At 42.7% G+C, this 18,235-nt stretch overlaps 1 protein-coding gene across 1 annotated transcript in view; it reads left to right on the top strand.

Annotated features, from left to right (window-relative positions):
- CALN1 (calneuron 1) overlaps positions 1-17,927 on the top strand; it is a 282,285-nt gene extending 264,358 nt beyond the window's left edge. Inside the window, exon 6 of the mRNA XM_075905110.2 lies at positions 9,202-17,927. Within this exon, the coding sequence (XP_075761225.1) occupies positions 9,202-9,329 (128 nt within the window). The 3' untranslated portion in view covers positions 9,330-17,927. The remainder of the gene's footprint in view (positions 1-9,201) is intronic.
- Positions 17,928-18,235: the final 308 nt, after the last annotated feature.

The following is an 18,235-nucleotide window of genomic DNA, read 5'->3' as shown; positions in this document are numbered from 1 at the left end:
GCTCGGCTTTCACATAGCCCCCCTCCTAGTGTTGTGTGCTGGGACTGTGGCAGTGTTCACTGGAAATATTTCCCTGCATTGGAAGAAGGATCCTCCTTTACTTACAGCCATAGATTAGGTGTGACCACACTGACCCGTTCGGACATAACATCCTCGAGTCTTCCCTCAGCCACTTTGGCTATATTCTGGTCAATATTAGCCCGTTGTGCCTTCTTCTCCAACCTAACAGACAAGACTCTGCAGCCACCCTCTGCCCTGCAACCTTCTCCAACAGCTCTTCCTCCAAAGAGGTCCAGTATAGACCCTGGGCCATATTTCACTTGGCACCAGTTATACAGGCACTCTTCTTCATTAGCTTTCACCCTGCCTTGTCCCTGCATTCTTGAGGTGTTCACCTATGCTGATGCTGGTGCATAGTCCGTTGGCTGTGCTCGCTCCCTGCCGAGCCCGCTGCCACCAGCCCCGGTGTCTCATTGTCATTTATGAACGTTACACTTTCACTGAGTTGCACTCCAAGTCTATTCCCACTTGCCAATAATTCCCCTGCCCCCCCAATAAGTTTCCCCTGCTTTGACGGGACGATCTCGTTGTGGATAGCCCCTTGCTTCCTTTATGTAGCTCAATCTCATACTGCTTTGAGCAGCACTGCTTCTTGTCACTCTACCTTTCGCACACCAGCAGGATTCCTGACCCGGATCAGTCTGAGCGGAAAGCTCACATCTTACCGCGGCTGAGATCCCAGGAGAAGTGTGCAAGCAGAGGAGATGAGCACAGAGAAATGTGGCTAGGCTCCGGGAGAATTCCCGTCGAAAAACACAGAGGAAGAGCCCCCAAGTGTTATGCTGAAAGGGTTGACTTGATTAGGAAGGATTGAGAATAAACAGGAAAACACAAGCCACGGCCGTCATGGTACAGGGCCTAGATGTTAGTACAGAGACGGATCTCTGCCGTAAAGTGCCGACTTTCCAAAACCCCACCCCTCTCGTAACAGGGAGCGCCGCTGAAAGCTGGCAGTAGAGCTTGTCTAGCTGTGACCCATATTAGCTGAATCTATCCTGGCTCTCCCTAGCATCCCGGGTGGTGCACATAGATGTCCATAGTAGCTGTCTGTCCTCGGACCAGTGATGACCTTTCACTGGAATGGAGGCAAGACAAGATATTGTTTAACACTGCTCCAGAGAGCTGAACTTTGGGAGGACAAACACAATGACAGGGTCTTTACAAAAACAAACTCTAGGACCATTTTTACAGGCTGGGGACTGAATGGCTAAGTAGCAGTTCAGCAGAAAAGGACCTGGGGGTTCCAGTGGATGAGAAGCTGGATAGGAGTCAACAGTGCGCCCTTGTAGCCAAGAAGGCTAATGGCATATCAGGGTACATTAGGAGGAGCATTGCCAGCAGATCCAGAGAAGTGATTATTCCCCTTTATTTGGCTCTGGTGAGGCCACATCTGGAATAGTGTGTCCAGTTTTGAGCCCCCCACTGTAGAAAGGATGTGGACACATTGCAGAGGGTGCAGAGGAGGGTGACCAAAATGATTAGGGAGCGCATGACTTATGAGGAGAGGCTGAGGGATTTGGGTTTCATTAGTCTGCAGAAGAGAAGAGTGAGGGGGGATTTGAGAACAGCCTTCAACTTCCTGAAGGGAGGTTCCAAAGAGGATGGAGAGAGGCTGTTCTTAGTAGTGACGGGTGGCAGAACAAGGAGCAATGGTCTCAAGTTGCAGTGGGGGAGGTCTAGGTTGGATATTAGGAAAAACTATTTCATTAGGAGGGTGGGGAAGCACTGGGATGGGTTCCCGGGGGGGAGGGGGTGGAATCTCCATCCCTAGAGGTTTTCAAGTCCCTGCTTGACAAAGCTCTAGCTGGGATGATTTAGCTGGGATTGGTCCTGCCTTGGGCAGGGGGCTGGACTTGATGACCTCCTACGGTCTCTTCCAGCTCTAGGATTCTATGATTCTACCACTTCCATTGGTCTAGTTTGCTCAGAGCAAATGTCTGGTGGGATTGCGTGTCTGTACCCCTCTCCAAGAAATAAAATCATCTGCCTGTAGAATACCATTGGACTGTGGCTGCTACCACCTCAACGTAAGAACATAAGAACAGCCAGATTAGGTCAGACCAATGGTCCATCCAGCTCAGTATCCCGTCTGCCGACAGTGGCCAATACCAGATACCCCAGAGGGAGGGATCACAACAGGTAATCCTCCTTCCCCTGTCACTCACCTCATTCAAAACCCTTGCTCTCGCTGTAGATGCAGTCTGTTTAAACAACTGCACCTTGAGGTGGGGGTTATGTTGCATTATCCAGCTCCCCCTGTAGACAGGTCAGGGCTAGAGGAAGAAGATTATATTGTAATGGGTTGTCTTGGAGAGCAATTTTTTTCAAGTTGGCACGCTTTCCTTTTGGTAGGCACGGCAGGAACTCAAACCATCAGCACAGAGTAGCCTTCCATAAGGAAAACAGGGGCCTTGGGACTGTAAGTTTCTGCCTCCAGGTGAATTCAGAATCTGGCCCTGACCAGGCAGAAAGTTTGAGTACAGCCATTTGACTCAGCACCCCCAGAATCAGGTCCCTTGTGATTAGTGAAAGGATTTTTATGAATCATGTATAAAACTTTTTTTCTTCCTCTTCCCCCCTTTCATCGCCACCAACACAGCGTACGGCGCACAGTACAGAATAAGACTGGCAGGAATAATTTAGGCCCACAGTGAATCACCAATGATTTATTCTTTGGAGATGGAAATGGAAGATTTGTTTGTACACTAATAAATTCAAAATCAAAGACATCTAAGTTCCTGCTATTCATGTATAACATAAAATGCTCCACAGATTTTAAGCATTTTGCAAAGTTATTGATGAATCAATTTTTTCATTTGCCAGTGTTCTAGAAAACACACAGTCCTGTTGAATATCTCCCTTTCTAAAGAGAAATGCAGATGGGCAAAATAGAGAATCCTGGGGTGCATAGGATTTCTTGTTTGTGACCACCCAAATATTGCTTCATGATAATAGTGAGACATATGAAATCATAGAACAGGGCTACTCAACTTTGGAAGCCCCGGGGGGCCACAATGATACTCACAGCACATGCCGAGGGCTGCAACTTGAGAGTGGTTGCATGTATATGCAAATATATATGCAAATATATGCAAATAGCTCCTTTCACACTGATGGGTATGAATACAAAGATTAAGGCAAGACTGCACAACACACAGGCCCCATTTATGTCAGTTCTGCTGATATTAATAAAATGCAACATTCACCCGATTTCCACTCATATGGCAGCACTTTTAATGAGCCATGACAGTCCAGGAATGTAACTACTAAAACACACCTCAACAGGAGACCATTCTATTGACTGCTTTTTTGTTTTGGCTGCCACCCGTGGGCCATATGTTGAGCCCCGTGTCCAAATCCAAACTGCACCATGGGCTGCAAACAAACAGGCTGTGGGCCATGAGGCCCACGGGCCGTGTGTTGAGTAGCCCTGTGATAGAATATGAGCAAGGGACTGGAATATATTGTGCCCATTATTTTAAGAACCGAGGCAAGAGAAACAGCCAGACAGGAACAATATCAGCGACTTCGAGACATCGTAGGTCTGATTCCGATCTGAGTTTTATCCATGTAACTTCAATGGGATTGCTCTGGAGATATACTGTGGTAAGCAAGATTAGACTGACATTACTCCACTTGATAACTATTCCACCCTGAGCGGAGATTACTGAGCATAGCATCCCCAATGCCGTTATCACCAGATGCACAGCTAAAAGTCATCTGGCGATGTAAAGATTTTCTTCAGCCTGATCCTGCAGCCAGGCCTCAGTACAGAACTCCCACTGAATTCACAAAACAGTCCACGTGTGGTGTACGACATTGCTAGAGAGTGTAAGAATTTTGCATTCAGCATCTAAAGAAGTGATTATTCGCCTTTATTCGGCTGTGGTGAGGCCACTTCTGGAGTACTGAGTCCAGTTCTGGGCTCCCCACTACGGAAAGGATGTGAACGCATTGGAGAGGGTCTAGTGGAAGGCAACAAAAATGATTAGGGGGCTGGAGCACGAGCACATGACCTGCGAGGAGAGGCTGAGGAATTTGGCCTTGTTTAGTCTACAGGGGGGATTGGATAGCAGCCTTTAACTACCTGAAGGGAGGTTCTATAGAGGATGGAGAAAGGCTGTTCACAGTAGCGACAGATGGCAGAGCGAGGAGCAATGGTCTCAAGTTTCAGTGGGGGAGGTTTAGGTTGGATATTAGGAAAAACTATTTCACTGGGAAGGTGGTGAAGCACTGGAATGGGTTCCCTAGGGAGGTGGTGGAATCTCCATCCCTAGAGGTTTTTCAGTCTTGGCTTGACAAAGCCCTGGCTGGGTTGATTTAATTGGGGTTGGTCCTGCTTTGGGTAGGTGGTTGGACTCAATGACCTCCTGATGTCTCTTCCAGTCCCAGAGTCTATTATTCTAAGTGGAAGCTGCATACCAAATGTGGTAGTCCTAGCTTTTACTGTTTAGGAGGAGTTCTTAAAGAAACAGACTTGCAGACAGATGGACAGATAGAATCACACACCCATGATAACACTGGGAGACACACAATAGAACCCATTCTAAAAATGGGGTGACTGAAACCTGGGGAAGTAAATTGGCTTATGTAAGGTCACAGTATGACCCAAAGACAAAGGGTTTGTTTAAACAAACCATAATTCTAGACTTCCAATGTTGTATTTTGACTTGTAGAGGATACCCCCACTTTTCTACAGGATAGCTATAGATGTTAGTCCACTGTTCCATAAGTCTTATATTAAAAACCATTTTTAAAGTTCTGCTTTTGCTTGTACACTGAAAACTTAGATGGTATTGCCAGGATGTGATTGTGTACCATATTTAACCATTGAAATTGGTCTCTGTATTTGGAGAGCGTTGTCTGATGAGACCGCACCTGGAATACTCTGTTTAGTTTTCAGCACCGCATTACTGGAAATATGTCGGCAAATTGGAAGGAATTCAGAGACCAATCTTTCCTTTTAAAATAACTGACTAGTTATAGCTCCGTTAAACAACAGTACATTAAACCCTTTTCATAATTGTAAATAGTATTTCGGTGCCAAGAGGAGATAGGCATAACATTGGAATAAATTGCTTAGGGAGATTGTGGAATCTCCACAGAATCATAGAATATTAGGACTGTAGGGACCTCGAGAGTCATCGAGTCCAGTCCCCTGCCCGCATGGCAGGACCAAATACTGTCTAGACCATCCCTGATAGACATTTATCTAACCTACTCTTAAATATCTCCAGAGATGGGGATTCCACAACCTCCCTGGGCAATTTATTCCAGTGTTTAACCACCCTGACAGTTGGGAACTTTTTCCTAATGTCCAACCTAAACCGCCCTTGCTGCAGTTTAAGCCCATTGCTTCTTGTTCTATCCTCAGAGGCCAAGATGAACAAGTTTTCTCCCTCCTCCTTATGACACCCTTTTAGATATCTGAAAACTACTATCATGTCCCCCCTCAATCTTCTCTTTTCTAAACTAAACAAACCCAATTCCTTCAGCCTTCCCTCATAGGTCATGTTCTCTAGACCTTTAATCATTCTCGTTGCTCTTCTTTGGACCCTCTCCAATTTTTCCACATCTTTCTTGAAATGCGGTGCTCAGAACTGGACACAATACTCCAACGGAAGCCTAACCAGCGCAGAGTAGAGCGGAGGAATGACTTCCCGTGTCTTGCTCACAACACACCTGTTAATACATCTCAGAATCATGTTTGCTTTCTTTGCAACAGCATCACACTGCTGACTCATATTTAACTTGTGGTCCACTATAACCTCTAGATCCCTTTCTGCCATACTTCTTCCTAGGCAGTCACTTTCCATTCTGTATGTGTAAAACTGATTGTTCCTTCCTAAGTGGAGCATTTTGCATTTGTCTTTATTAAACTTCATCCTATTTATCTCAGACCATTTCTCCAATTTGTCCAGGTCATTTTGAATTATGATCCTATCCTCCAGATTAGTCGCAACCCCTCCCAGCTTGGTGCAAACTTAATAAGCGTACTTTCTATGCCAAAATCTAAATCGTTGATGAAGATATTGAACAGAGACGGTCCCAAAACAGACCCCTGTGGAACCCCACTTGTTATGCCTTTCCAGCAGGATTGTGAACCATTAATAACTACTCTCTGAGTACGGTTATCCAGCCAGTTATGCACCCACGTTATAGTAGCCCCATCTAAGTTGTATTTACCTAGTTTATTGATAAGAATATCATGTGAGATCGTATCAAACACCTTACTAAAGTCTAGGTATACCACATCCACCGCTTCTCCTTATCCACAAGACTTGTTATCCTATTAAAGAAAGCTATCAGATTGGTTTGACATGATTTGTTCTTTACAAATCCATGCTAGCTGTTCCCTATCACCTTGCCACTTTCCAAGTGTTTACAGATGATTTCCTTAATTACTTGCTCCATTATCTTCCCTGGCACAGAAGTTAAACTAACTGGTCTGTAGTTTCCTGGGTTGTTCTTATTTCCCTTTTTATAGATGGGCACTATATTTGCCCTTTTCCAGTCCTCTGGAATCTCTCCTGTCTCCCATGATTTTCCAAAGATGATAGCTAGAGGTTCAGATACCTCCTCTATCAGCTCCTTGAGAATTCTAGGATGCATTTCATCAGGCCCTGGTGACTTGCAGGCATCTAACTTTTCTAGGTGATTTTTAACTTGTTCTTTTTTTACTTTACCTTCTAAAATTACCCCCTTTCCACTAGCATTCACTATGTTAGGCATTCCTTCAGACTTCTCGGTGAAGACTGAAACAAAGAAGTCATTGAGCATCTCTGCCATTTCCAAGTTTCCTGTTACTGTTTCCCCCTCCTCACTGACCAGTGGGCCTACCCTCTCCTTGGTCTTCCTCTTGCTTCTAATGTATTTATAAAACATCTTCTTGTTTCCCTTTATTCCCGTAGCTAGTTTGAGCTCATTCTGTGCCTTTGCCTTTCTAATCTTGCCCCTGCATTCTTGTGCTGTTTGCCTATATTCATCATTTGTAATTTGTCCTACTTTCCATTTTTTATATGACTCCTTTTTTATTGTTAGATCATGCAAGATCTCGTGGTTAAGCCAAGGCGGTCTTTTGCCATCTTTCCAACACATCAGAATAGCTTGCTTTTGGGCCCTTAACAATGTCCCTTTGAAAAACTGCCAACTCTCCTCAGTTGTTTTTCCTCTCAGTATCGATTGTCTCCAATGCAGTCCAAGAACTTATTGGATAGTCTGTGCCCTGCAGTGTAATTTTCCCAACATATATCTGGATAGTTGAAGTCCCCCCTCACCACCAAATGAGGTGGATGATTTTGTTAGTTGTTTCAAAAAAGCCTCATCCACTTCTTCCACCTGGGTAGGTGGCCTGTAGTAGACTCCTAGCATGACTTCACCTTTGTTTTTAATCCCTTTTAGCCTAACCCAGAGACTCTCAACATTTCTGTCTCCTATGCCCACCTCCACCTCAGTCTAAGTGTGTTCATTTTTAATGTATAAGGCAACACCTCCTCCCTTTTTTCCCTGTCTATCCTTCCTGAGCAAGCTGTACCCTTCTATACAAACATTCCAATCACGTGTATTATCCCACCAAGTTTCTGTGATGCCAACAATGTCATAATTGTACTTATTTATTAGCACTTCCAGTTCTTCCTGCTTATTTCCCATACTTCTCGCACTTGTATATAGGCTTCTAAGATCCTGAATTGACCTTGCCTCCCAGTTTTGCCCTGACCCTCCTTTCTCTCTGCCATTATAGCCCACGCTCCCTCCCATTTCCTGCCCATCTCCCAGGCCTCCGTGTTCTCCACTTACCTGTGGGCTTTGCTCACCTGTCCCCGTTGAACCTAGTTTAAAGCCCTCCTCACTAGGTTAGCTAGTCTGTGTCCAAATAGGGTCTTCCCCCTCCTCAAAAGGTGGATGCCATCCCTGCTCAGCAGTCCTTTCTGGAATAGCATCCCATGGTCGAGGAAGCCAAAGCCCTCCTGGCGACACCATCCTCGCAGCCAGGCATTCACCTTCAGGATGCACCTGTCTCTGCCCGGGCCCCCACCTTCAACAGGAAGGATCGAAGAGAATACCACCTGCGCTCCAAACTCCTTCACCCGTACTCCCAGGGCCCTGTAGTCACTCTTGAGCTGCTCGGTGTCACACCTCGCAGTATCATTTGTGCCCATATGGATGAGTAGTATGGGGTAGTAGTCAGAGGGCCGCATAATCCTTGACAGTACCTCCGTAACATCTCGGATACGGGCCCCCGTCAGACAGCATACCTCCCGAGATGAAATGTAAGGCCGACAGATGAGCGCCTCTGGAGATATTTAAGAGCAGGTTAGATAAATATCTATCAGGGATGGTCTAGACAGTACTGGGTTCTGCCATAAGGGCAGGGGACTAGACTCAATGACCTCTCGAGGTCCCTTCCAGTCCTAGTATTCTATGATAGCTTAGGATGATACAGAGGGGGAATGGATTGAAATTGTTAAGGAGTATGTAGTGTGACTATGATAAGAATTGATATCTCATTGGTTTATAAGCCTTTTGGACAAAAAGAGAGCAAATCCATGATTGGTAGAAACATAGACTAAACGTATATAGTTGAGAGAGTTTGTTTGTCTGTGAGCAAGTGAGCAAGCCTGTCTGTCCAGCCGTTTGTTTGTTCAAGAACTCCTAAATGTATGAGCTAGGACTACCAAATTTGGTGTGCAGCTTCCTCTTATCATAACTTAAAGCAAAGTCAGGGTTTGGTTATGCCAGGAGAGTGGCTGGAATGTGATATATTTTATAACACATAAAGGGAGGGGTTTGCTAGCAGGGACAGTGATGGTATGGAAATCTGGTATGAAGGTGGAACTCTTTATGGAAATGCAACTTTTTTCTTAATCAGAAGTCAAGCACCTTGGGCTGTCTGGATTTTAATCTGTGCCTTAGAGATTCCTCAGAGGTTTAGCCATTCAAAAGTCAGACTAGTTAAAAAAATGACATTTTACTGGGGGAATTAGGGGAATATCAACTGATATGGATGTTTTGCCGAGGGGGTTACAGAAGCAAGAAATGTTCAATGCTTATTGTGATGCAAATTAAAATTGGTAAAAGACTAAATATTCTAGTTGTGTAAGTGTCTCATCTTTACTTTCTCTATTTTTCCTCCCACTTTAGTTCACTCCCAGAAACAGAACAGACAGACCTGTGTACGGAAGAGCCTTATATGTGCATTTGCCATGGCCTTTATTATAAGCGTCATGTTGATTGCAGCCAATCAGATCCTCCGGAGCGGCATGGAATAGCCTTTCACCATAACACTGTGAACCAAACTAACCATGCATGCGCATGCCAACGGGTGAACTTTTTCCTCAGTCAACTTTGAAAAGGGAAATAAAGAGGCAGGCTGATATAGAACCAGTCGACATGGAACCCGAGGCCAGCAGTGTAATATGTCTTGTGAATCAACTACATCCTCTTGGCAGGGACATAAAAGGGCTGTCTTAATGCTTTAATGGTTTTGTTTTCTAATGCAATAAAAATACAGGAGTCCTGAATTATTGCTTCAGAACAGCGGTGGTAACTTGAAGGAGGACTCCCTTTCATCCAGAGTTATATTTTGTGATTCGGAAGGAACACAGCCTCATGAGCTATTTTTGTGGGGCTGACTTTTAACCTAGGGGCCAACAGACTATTTCCAGTGGTCCCGTGTTCCCAGGAAGTCAATGGTAGTGTAGCCACAAGCAAATACAGTTTGTTTTACTTCACATACTTTGCTGTGTTTCTCCATATGACTGTGCCCTCAAGTCTATGGCATTGGAGGGGAGCGAGAGAGTCCTTGTATAGTATTTTCCAATTTTATAGAGGAAAATTTGCTAGTATAGCGCAAGTTCTTCTTTTTTTTAAACCCACCTTTGACACAAGATTGTGGGGGGCAGCCCAGTGTGCAGTGGTTTCTGTTCCAGTCAGGGCTTTTTGAAAAGCTTGCTTTAGCACATGGGCATTTTAAAAATCTGTGCACAGTCTTCCTACTGAGACTGCAACCAGCGCTCTCAATTAAAGAGCATCATATTTGGCACCGTCTGTGCATCAAATGTCACTCGTTTTCATCAAACTCACTTTTCCCTTGCTCAGAGTTGGTCTTGCAAAAGCATCTCAGACACCAAAATCATAGGAGAACTTTTCCAAGAAATAAAATATTTTTTGAGCCCTGGCTCCAACTGCATACTTCATTATGGAAACAAGGTGTCAAAAGTCTCTATGCCAGGCACCGTCTCTTCAAAAACATATATAATAGTTCCCTCCCTTTAACTTTTTGCTGTTGTTGATTTTTGATCATTCAACTGTTCTGTCTTTTATCAGGGGCAGTTTTCTCCTGAGTGCGTAGGCTCATGGGAGAGAAAACTGAAAAGCAGAAAGCACCAAGCAGTGGAAGAGATCAAACTTGAAAATACTGCCATATGGTACATAGCATGTCAGAAATTCAGATCCTGAGAGTTACTCATTTTTCCTGGAAGAGATTTTCACGAACGGCACAAACAAGATCAGGGAGTTATGTAGACAAAAGGCACAACACGTACTGAGAAGAGCGCAAGGACTACGCACGCTTGATGCCAGGATCAAGTATGGAATATTTATTTTTTTAGAACTAGGCATGATCCTTGCATTTAGCTTTGAACAATCCTTGCGTCATCTGGGTATGACGTAAAGGAACATGACCTGTTTTCACCCACTATTGTCTGAGACATTCTGTGTCTGGGGAGGAGAGAAGGCACAGGGTGTATTTCTTTGTATATCTGTCTGAGTGTAGGGATACAGCCATATGAGCTTCAGGAGTCTAGGGTTGCCAGCTACATTAGATGCCCCCATGAGGGTGGAAAGTGTCACTGTGAAAGCAGGGCCAGGGAGCATATGCTTCACCTGTTCAAAAGGAGGTGGAGCTTCGTCTCCAACCTGCACTTCCCTGGGATCGCCAGTGGAGCTTCGGGTATGCTGTCCAGAATCACCCCGAGATTCTCATTGTTCCATGCCTTCTCTCCTCCCCCTCTCCCCCCCACAATGCAGCCAGCATCTTAAACTCCAATTGGTCTTAAAAACTAATGTCATGTCTTTTTCTTTGGGTACCAGATTGGTCTGTAACATGTCAGACATATTTTTAATAGGCCTGATTAAGAGGAAAGAATGGTTCCATTCTCATCACTTTCTGTTCTCTTCTTCTGCATCCTCTCAACCCATCTACAGACACTTTCGCCATTCACAAATCACGATAGATACTGAACGCATCCATTTGTCATGGATTTGTGCTCCTCTTCCTCCACCTCGTAAGGCCTAAATTCACAACCTTTTCACCCACCTTTTTTCCTGTTTCTGACCAAGGCAACTTTCATTTTCAAACCAACCATGCAATAGTTCTGCTTTGTTTGAAGACACGGCTTTTCCTCTTACTCCTCCAACCCCACTTCTTCACATGTGTTTTGCTGTGACCAAAACAGAATCAATGGTAGACTCTTCTCTGAGAATCATTCCCTCTCCCAAGGGAAGAGATCTACATAAGGTTTGGGACAGGAGCTGACTTCCAAACAAAACCAAATCCTGGGAAAGTTCTCATCCCTAGAGAACGGTGATACAGTTAAACGCTTTCCGTAAGGGACCCGCAGGTCTAGCTGAGTAATGAGCATTGAAATCTTGATGCTGTAAATGTGGATGACAGTTTCATGGCTCAGGGCATGATGAAAGTGGCATCACCAGAACACAGCATAAACACTACTTATCACTGCGTAATGTTTATTAATAATGTGCAGTTATTGCCTGGAGGCTTTGCATCTCTTACTATTCCTGCTTGCATGGTTGATGGGCTACATTGGTGCCTTTTGAAAGTTAGAAACCAGCATTCCAGGTGGAGAGCAACTGAAGGCAGATACAAGTGGTCAGCTGTGGCCTTACCCAACACCTCCTACCCCCGTTCACTTCACAGTGAGCTAGCTCAGATCATTGGAGCAAAATCCCAATTGTCGCCATTGACACCAGTGAGAGAGTTTTGCCTGAGAAAACTTGGCTCTGCGTACAGTAACAGGTCAACATGAGAAATATTGAATGCTATCAAGAAAGCGGGGAAGAAATAGTTAATGGAAAGGCTATGTCTAGACTGCAAGGCTATTTTGGGATACCTCCAATATTCTGAAATAGTTGCCTTGCATCCAAGAAATACGTCCACTATTTAAAAATAATTTTCGAAAAAACGGACGCACTATTTCAGCATATCTATAAACCTCGTTCCACGAGGAATAAGGGATGTCTCAAAATTGTGCTTTATTTCAAAATTTGGTGCCGTTTAGATGCACCAAATTTGGAAATAGCCTGTTTTGAAATAAAATCAAAATAAGATATGCAATTTGGGTAGCATAAATTGTGTATCTTATTTTGATTGTAAGAGTGCAGTCTAGATGTACCCAAAGTCACCTCGTTTGGCAAGTCTCAATTATTTTAAGCATTCTCATTCCCTGAAAACAATGCACAATGCTAGATTTACAGTAGGTGTTTGTTATGTAAATGAAAACATATAAAAGAAGGTGAGGATTTAATATTGTTCAGCATACATATTCAATTGTTACTACTAGAATGTTTTTTATTAGGGAACATAAAACAACTCTAGTTATTGGTCAATTCCATGGCTTTGGATTTTGCTTATTCTGAGTAATCCTTGATTCACACGGAGAAATTAGACTTGTCACTGTGGTAGGTATCAGTTGATGATTTGGAAACACCCAACAGCCAGTCCAGAGTATCCAATCATTCCCTACGTGGAATTTCCACTGCAAGGAGGGGAGGCTGGCATGCATCAGGAGTTCGATAACGCCTGCCCTCCACAGTACAGGCATACAGTACTGCATGTTTAGTACGTGAGTATGTCTTGCACATCAGTAACTTACTCTGCAACATGTATAGTGACACTTCAAGTTACGTGGGCATTTCAGTGACTGTTCCATAATGACTTTTCATACAGAATGGCAATCACTATGGCAACCGGAGACACGACCTGTGCATAGTGTCACAGAGACATGCAACGGCTTCTTAAAAAACATGCAGCCCAGCTTCATTAGTGTTGGTCAAACCAAGCCTACCTTTTGGTTCAGGGTCCTAGATGCTGCAACTGCACTGGTATCTAAGGGTTTCTCTATATGGAGGGTGGCACTGGTTTATCTAATTCAGTTAAACCGATTGATTTCACAAACTGGTGGAAAAGCCCTGAGTGGACACACTTTCAGTTTAAACAAAGTCTTCATTTTCTAAACCAGCATAAGCCAATGAAAGCGTGTCCACACATTCAGACTGCACCAATTTGATCAAACCCGTGTAAGACTGTGGGTAGACAAATCCTACGTTTTTGTCATTGTTTGGACAGTTCTCTTAACTGTGGTCCATTTCTGAATGAACAGCTACAGCCATCTGCAATTTGTGGTGTGGGATTGCTCATGTGGGTTTATTCCTTCCTATCTGAAGAACAAGCTATTTATAAACAGGAGACTACAGAACAACAAGAAAAAGTCCATCTGATGATAACTGGAGAGACATTTGGTATTTGCCAATATTACTGTGAATATGAAACAAATCTGGAAATTCTGAGCTGCCAAGTGTATGACCCTCATGAAAAGTTGAATATGACATTGTTGGTTTGTTTGGGCGGAGTTGTTTGTATTTTTCTTTGTTCATCCCGGTGTATATAGTTTTGGCAAGCTGGCATTGTATCCATATAAGAAGGATTCTGCCTCAGTCTTAGGTGTTCCAAGATGAAATTTGAGGCTGGTTTAGGAATATTTTTCACCTTGATGTTTTACATTTAAAAAGATAGATTCTGGTTTTCAGCACCTCATCACTTCAGCTGGAGATGTAGACACTCGGCACCTCTGAAAATGTTTTGAGGCTTTCATTGAGGGTTTATATGTGTTGAAATCTGGGATCAGCAAGCAAGACAACTACTCCTTTAACCATTTGCTGTTTTTCATCAGACAATCTCTAGCCAGCCTGGACAGTCTCAAGTTGAAGTGGTGGATGAATAAAACTGCAAGTAGGGAATAAGCGAGTGGTCAAAAATATAATCAGAAGTAACAATTTACATAATCATTAGCCAAGCAAGTTGAACAAGGTGGGCTCACACCATCCAACTTGAAAAAGTTACAAGAACAACAGAATTGATCTTCACATAGCTTACACCTTAACCATTGCAAAAGGAGATTTTAAAATTCAATCCAGTAACTATGCTGCCTGAGACTAACGTTACAAAATGTTACCGTGCGGCATAATCAAAAAATTGCTGCCTGGATGATACTATTGTTAAGGTTACAGCAGGATTTTCCACAAGTGAACGGTTGCCGCAAAAATCCAGGTATGAATTCTATCACCAGTCAGGAAATAACCGAATTTTCTAAAATATGTCTGGATAAAATGCTTATTAAGTGTTTTAGAGTTATTTTGTTATGAACATTAGCCACTGGTGTCTCACTTTCCTTTTTACTTCACATGCTGAAAGTTTTAAATGTCTAAGGATAAGTTGTCAAGGCTAATACAGAGAGTGCAGTATCACCCATTTAATCCCCCTCAAGAGAACTGAGAATTAGGTCAGAACACATTTACTAGCTCTGTTCCCTAATGTTACCTCCCTGGCCCTGCTAACTAGTCTGCCTTATCAGCTCTGACCCCACAGCATATGTCCCGGAGCCTCTGACCTGGGGTGAGCAGGATAGACTGGGAAGGTGGCGTTAAACAGTATAGAATAGTTCCACAGAAGAGGACTCCTGCTTCTAGCTCCCCGACCCCTTACTCATCCTACAAGATAAAGCTGTTCAAGTCATATTGAAGCCAGACTTAAAGTTGTGCATTTGAGTGGAATTTTAAGGGACTGGGTACACATAAAATACTCAGTGTAAACTAAGAGTGTACTCGCACGCTCTGATCTTGAGATGGCAGGGCCTGTGAATTGGTTGGTCAGGAAGTTGGTGTGCTTTTTACTGGCAATGTCCTTGAATTCTAATGACAGAATCAGAAAGGAAACACGTGTGCAACCTAAGCGCTATGTGAACCAAGACCCCTCCCCCCCCAGGAGTTTAGATAAACCTTAGGATGTTGAAATCAACAGTCACAGCATCCTACTGAATCTCAGTTGCCTGTAATTGATCTGTAGAGCCCTGTGCAGATAAAAAAATTATATCCATGTCAGCAAAAATGAGCTGCAGATACCCACATACACATCCATGAATGAAGATACCCACGGATATAAAGCAGATATCCACAAATTTGCAGGGTTCCAGATACAAAATTTGTAACTGCACCCACATCCATATCTGCAAAAATGAGCCACGGATATTTGCATCCATGTCTGCGGATACAGATAACCACGGATATAAACCCAAAAAACCCAGCAGTCTAGATGTGGAGCTGTTGAAAATAAACCCATTTTCGACAGATCTTGTAAACCTCATTTTTTGAGGAATACAGGATCTGCCGAAAAAGGGTTTATTTTCTACAGATCCACATCTAGACTGCCGGGGGGTTTTTTCGAAAAAAAACCTGTTTCGAAAAAAAGCGGCAGCCATGTTTATGCTAATGAAGCGTGGGATATTTAAATCCCGGCTTCATTAGCAATTTTGATGTGCCTAATCTACATCCCTCTGTCAACAGAGAGGTGTAGTCTAGACACACCCAGAGAGTGCTGTGAAGAACCGTTGTCCCAAAAAAGCAAGAAATTATCAGTCCCAATTTAGAATTACATCTGCCACAGAAGGAATGGTATTTTGGTCATCCACAGAGAGGGTGTAAGATTAATAAGGATGAAAGCTCTTACTTCTGGTGGCACAGAGCCTAGGACCACAAACTCCATTTAAAAAAAATAATTGTCATCTTAATCTCATAATGAATTCTTGAGTCTGACCAAGAGTTTTGATATATTCATGCTTAAATGCAGGAATAACAAGACATTTCACTAAGCTAGGCTTGATATAATAGACTATAACTAATGTCAGGAAATCTAATTGCAGAGCTGTCAGAAAAAAGCCCATTACTTTCCTAGAAACTAAGAATTTAATACAGAACATTCACTTTCATGTCTCTATTTTAGCTGCCACTTTCATGAGGACATCTTTGATTCTCTTTTATTCACAGACATTAATTTTAACTTTGTGGGTCAAAGGAAATATGGGAATCAATCTCAGGAATATGCAGTAGTTCTAAATGGACTTCCCAATTTCAGTCTGCAAATCTGAATGCATTCTCATTTCAAAGGAAGAGGAGCAAGTTAAAGCCTAGTATTCAGGTAAAATCCATGGGAACTTTGTTACAGGCTCAACAGAATTTGGAATGCATTTGTTTGGCTACACTGGAAAATCCCCTTTTTGGGGAGGTAACATTAGTGATTGAGGAGCAAAAGGATAATGGGAGGAGTTGGATGGTTCAGAAGAAATGCTCACCACTCCAAGGAGAGTTTTGAAATCCCCCAGTCCTTCAAAGAAGATGCTGCAGCAGCAAATTAGAAATCATTTTCTTAGCACCACTTTCTTATTTACAGAACAAGTAGAGCTGGTCAGAAAATGTTTGAAGTGTCAAAAATGCCATTGTTGAAAAACAAACTTTTCAGACAGCTGTACAGATTGTTAAGAACATGTTCCGATGCAGGGTGGACACAAGCATGCAGCCTGACCTTTTCAGTCTGAAAACCGGCGTCTTGACAATTCTGTTTCACCAAGAAACTTTCAAAACAGTTTGGTTTCGTTCTAATGCAGAACAAAAGCAGATTTTGAAACCTGAACATTTTCTCCAGCTAATATTGTTTTCTGTCCAGTCCTATTCAAGCATGTTCATTAACAGGATCTTTGCTTTGTTATCATCGCATAGCCATGCCCAAGGACTGCTGTTCTTTCCCTTCTTTTAAACCGCGTTCAGATTAAGATTGACTCACATCTGCTAGTCCTGCAACTGAAACAGCAAACAGCAAAGATTCCCCAGGTGCCACAGGACCACTCATTCTTTCTCTAGGCTCCTGTGACTTAATCCCTGAACCTGCAAACAAGTATGCATGTGCTTCACTTTACTACTGTGAATAGCCCCACTGATTTCAAAATTTAAGCATGGCCGTGTTTGCAGAACTGAGGCGTAAAGAGGCCAGGATCAGGACCCTCATATTGTACATCTGGTTTGATTTGAATTATAAACAAGAGCTTCTATTTTCATATGATGAAAACAGTGTTAGCATTCCCACCAGCCTTTTCTAGACACGCCAAACAGTTCCTGCTTTCTTCAGTAGCTCTTGTTCTCTCAAATCCCATCAACTACAGTAAACATTCAATGTGTGATTCTTCTCTCACATACACTGGTGAAATCAGGAGTAACTCCACTGGAGTCATTGGAGTTACACTGGAGTGAGATCAGCATCAGGCGTGCTGACATTGATTTGATTGTAGGGTCTGAATAATTGATGCCTACTGGCTCAGCCATATTAAAACCAACAAGTTTAATTTATATACCTCAGCGTTGCATCCATCATTATTTCTGCTCCATTTCTCATTCAGTGTTAAAAATCAATCATTTTTGCTCATTAACTTGAAGACATGGCATTTTAATTAAGAACAATCACCACCCACAAAGTCAAAAGCATAATGGTTAAAATAAAAATAAAACCTTTGTACAAACCAATGTAAATATTAATATAAATGAACTTGGCATGCAACTTAAATAAATTCTATGTTATTACAATGTTATCTGAGTGTATAAAGAAGTGTATAAAGGAAAACAGATTGCCATATGTACCGGCTGTTTCCTCTAACCAAACACCACTGTAAATATATAATCTGTATAAAAAGATTTTAATTTTACCATTATTTATGTAATAGAAATAAAGTTTTCTTTTCTTTTGATGAGGGATGAAATTTCTTTTTTTGTTCTCATTTCGAATCAGAGACATTTATACTCATTCATGCCCAAGAATAACAGAGAAAGGTAGATTTGCATAACACAAAAGGACTGAGAACCTTTCTTCTGCAGAATACACGAAGATTCAAAAAGATGATTTTCAAAGCAAAAAACAAGATTTGCATATTATAAAGCTTGTTATTACAAAACATGCTTTAGGCTGAATACAGGCACTGTCTGTTTGATGCTAGGATTGAGATAAGAAGTAAAGTACAACGTCACAATAGTATATGAAGAAGAGGTGGCCTCAATT

This window comes from Pelodiscus sinensis, chromosome 21 (genome assembly GCF_052426305.1).
Source record: "Pelodiscus sinensis isolate ZL-2025 chromosome 21, ASM5242630v1, whole genome shotgun sequence".
In the NCBI taxonomy this organism is placed as follows: domain Eukaryota; kingdom Metazoa; phylum Chordata; order Testudines; family Trionychidae; genus Pelodiscus; species Pelodiscus sinensis.
Note: the sequence above shows the minus strand (reverse complement) of the source record. Positions and strands in the feature narration are given on the sequence as shown.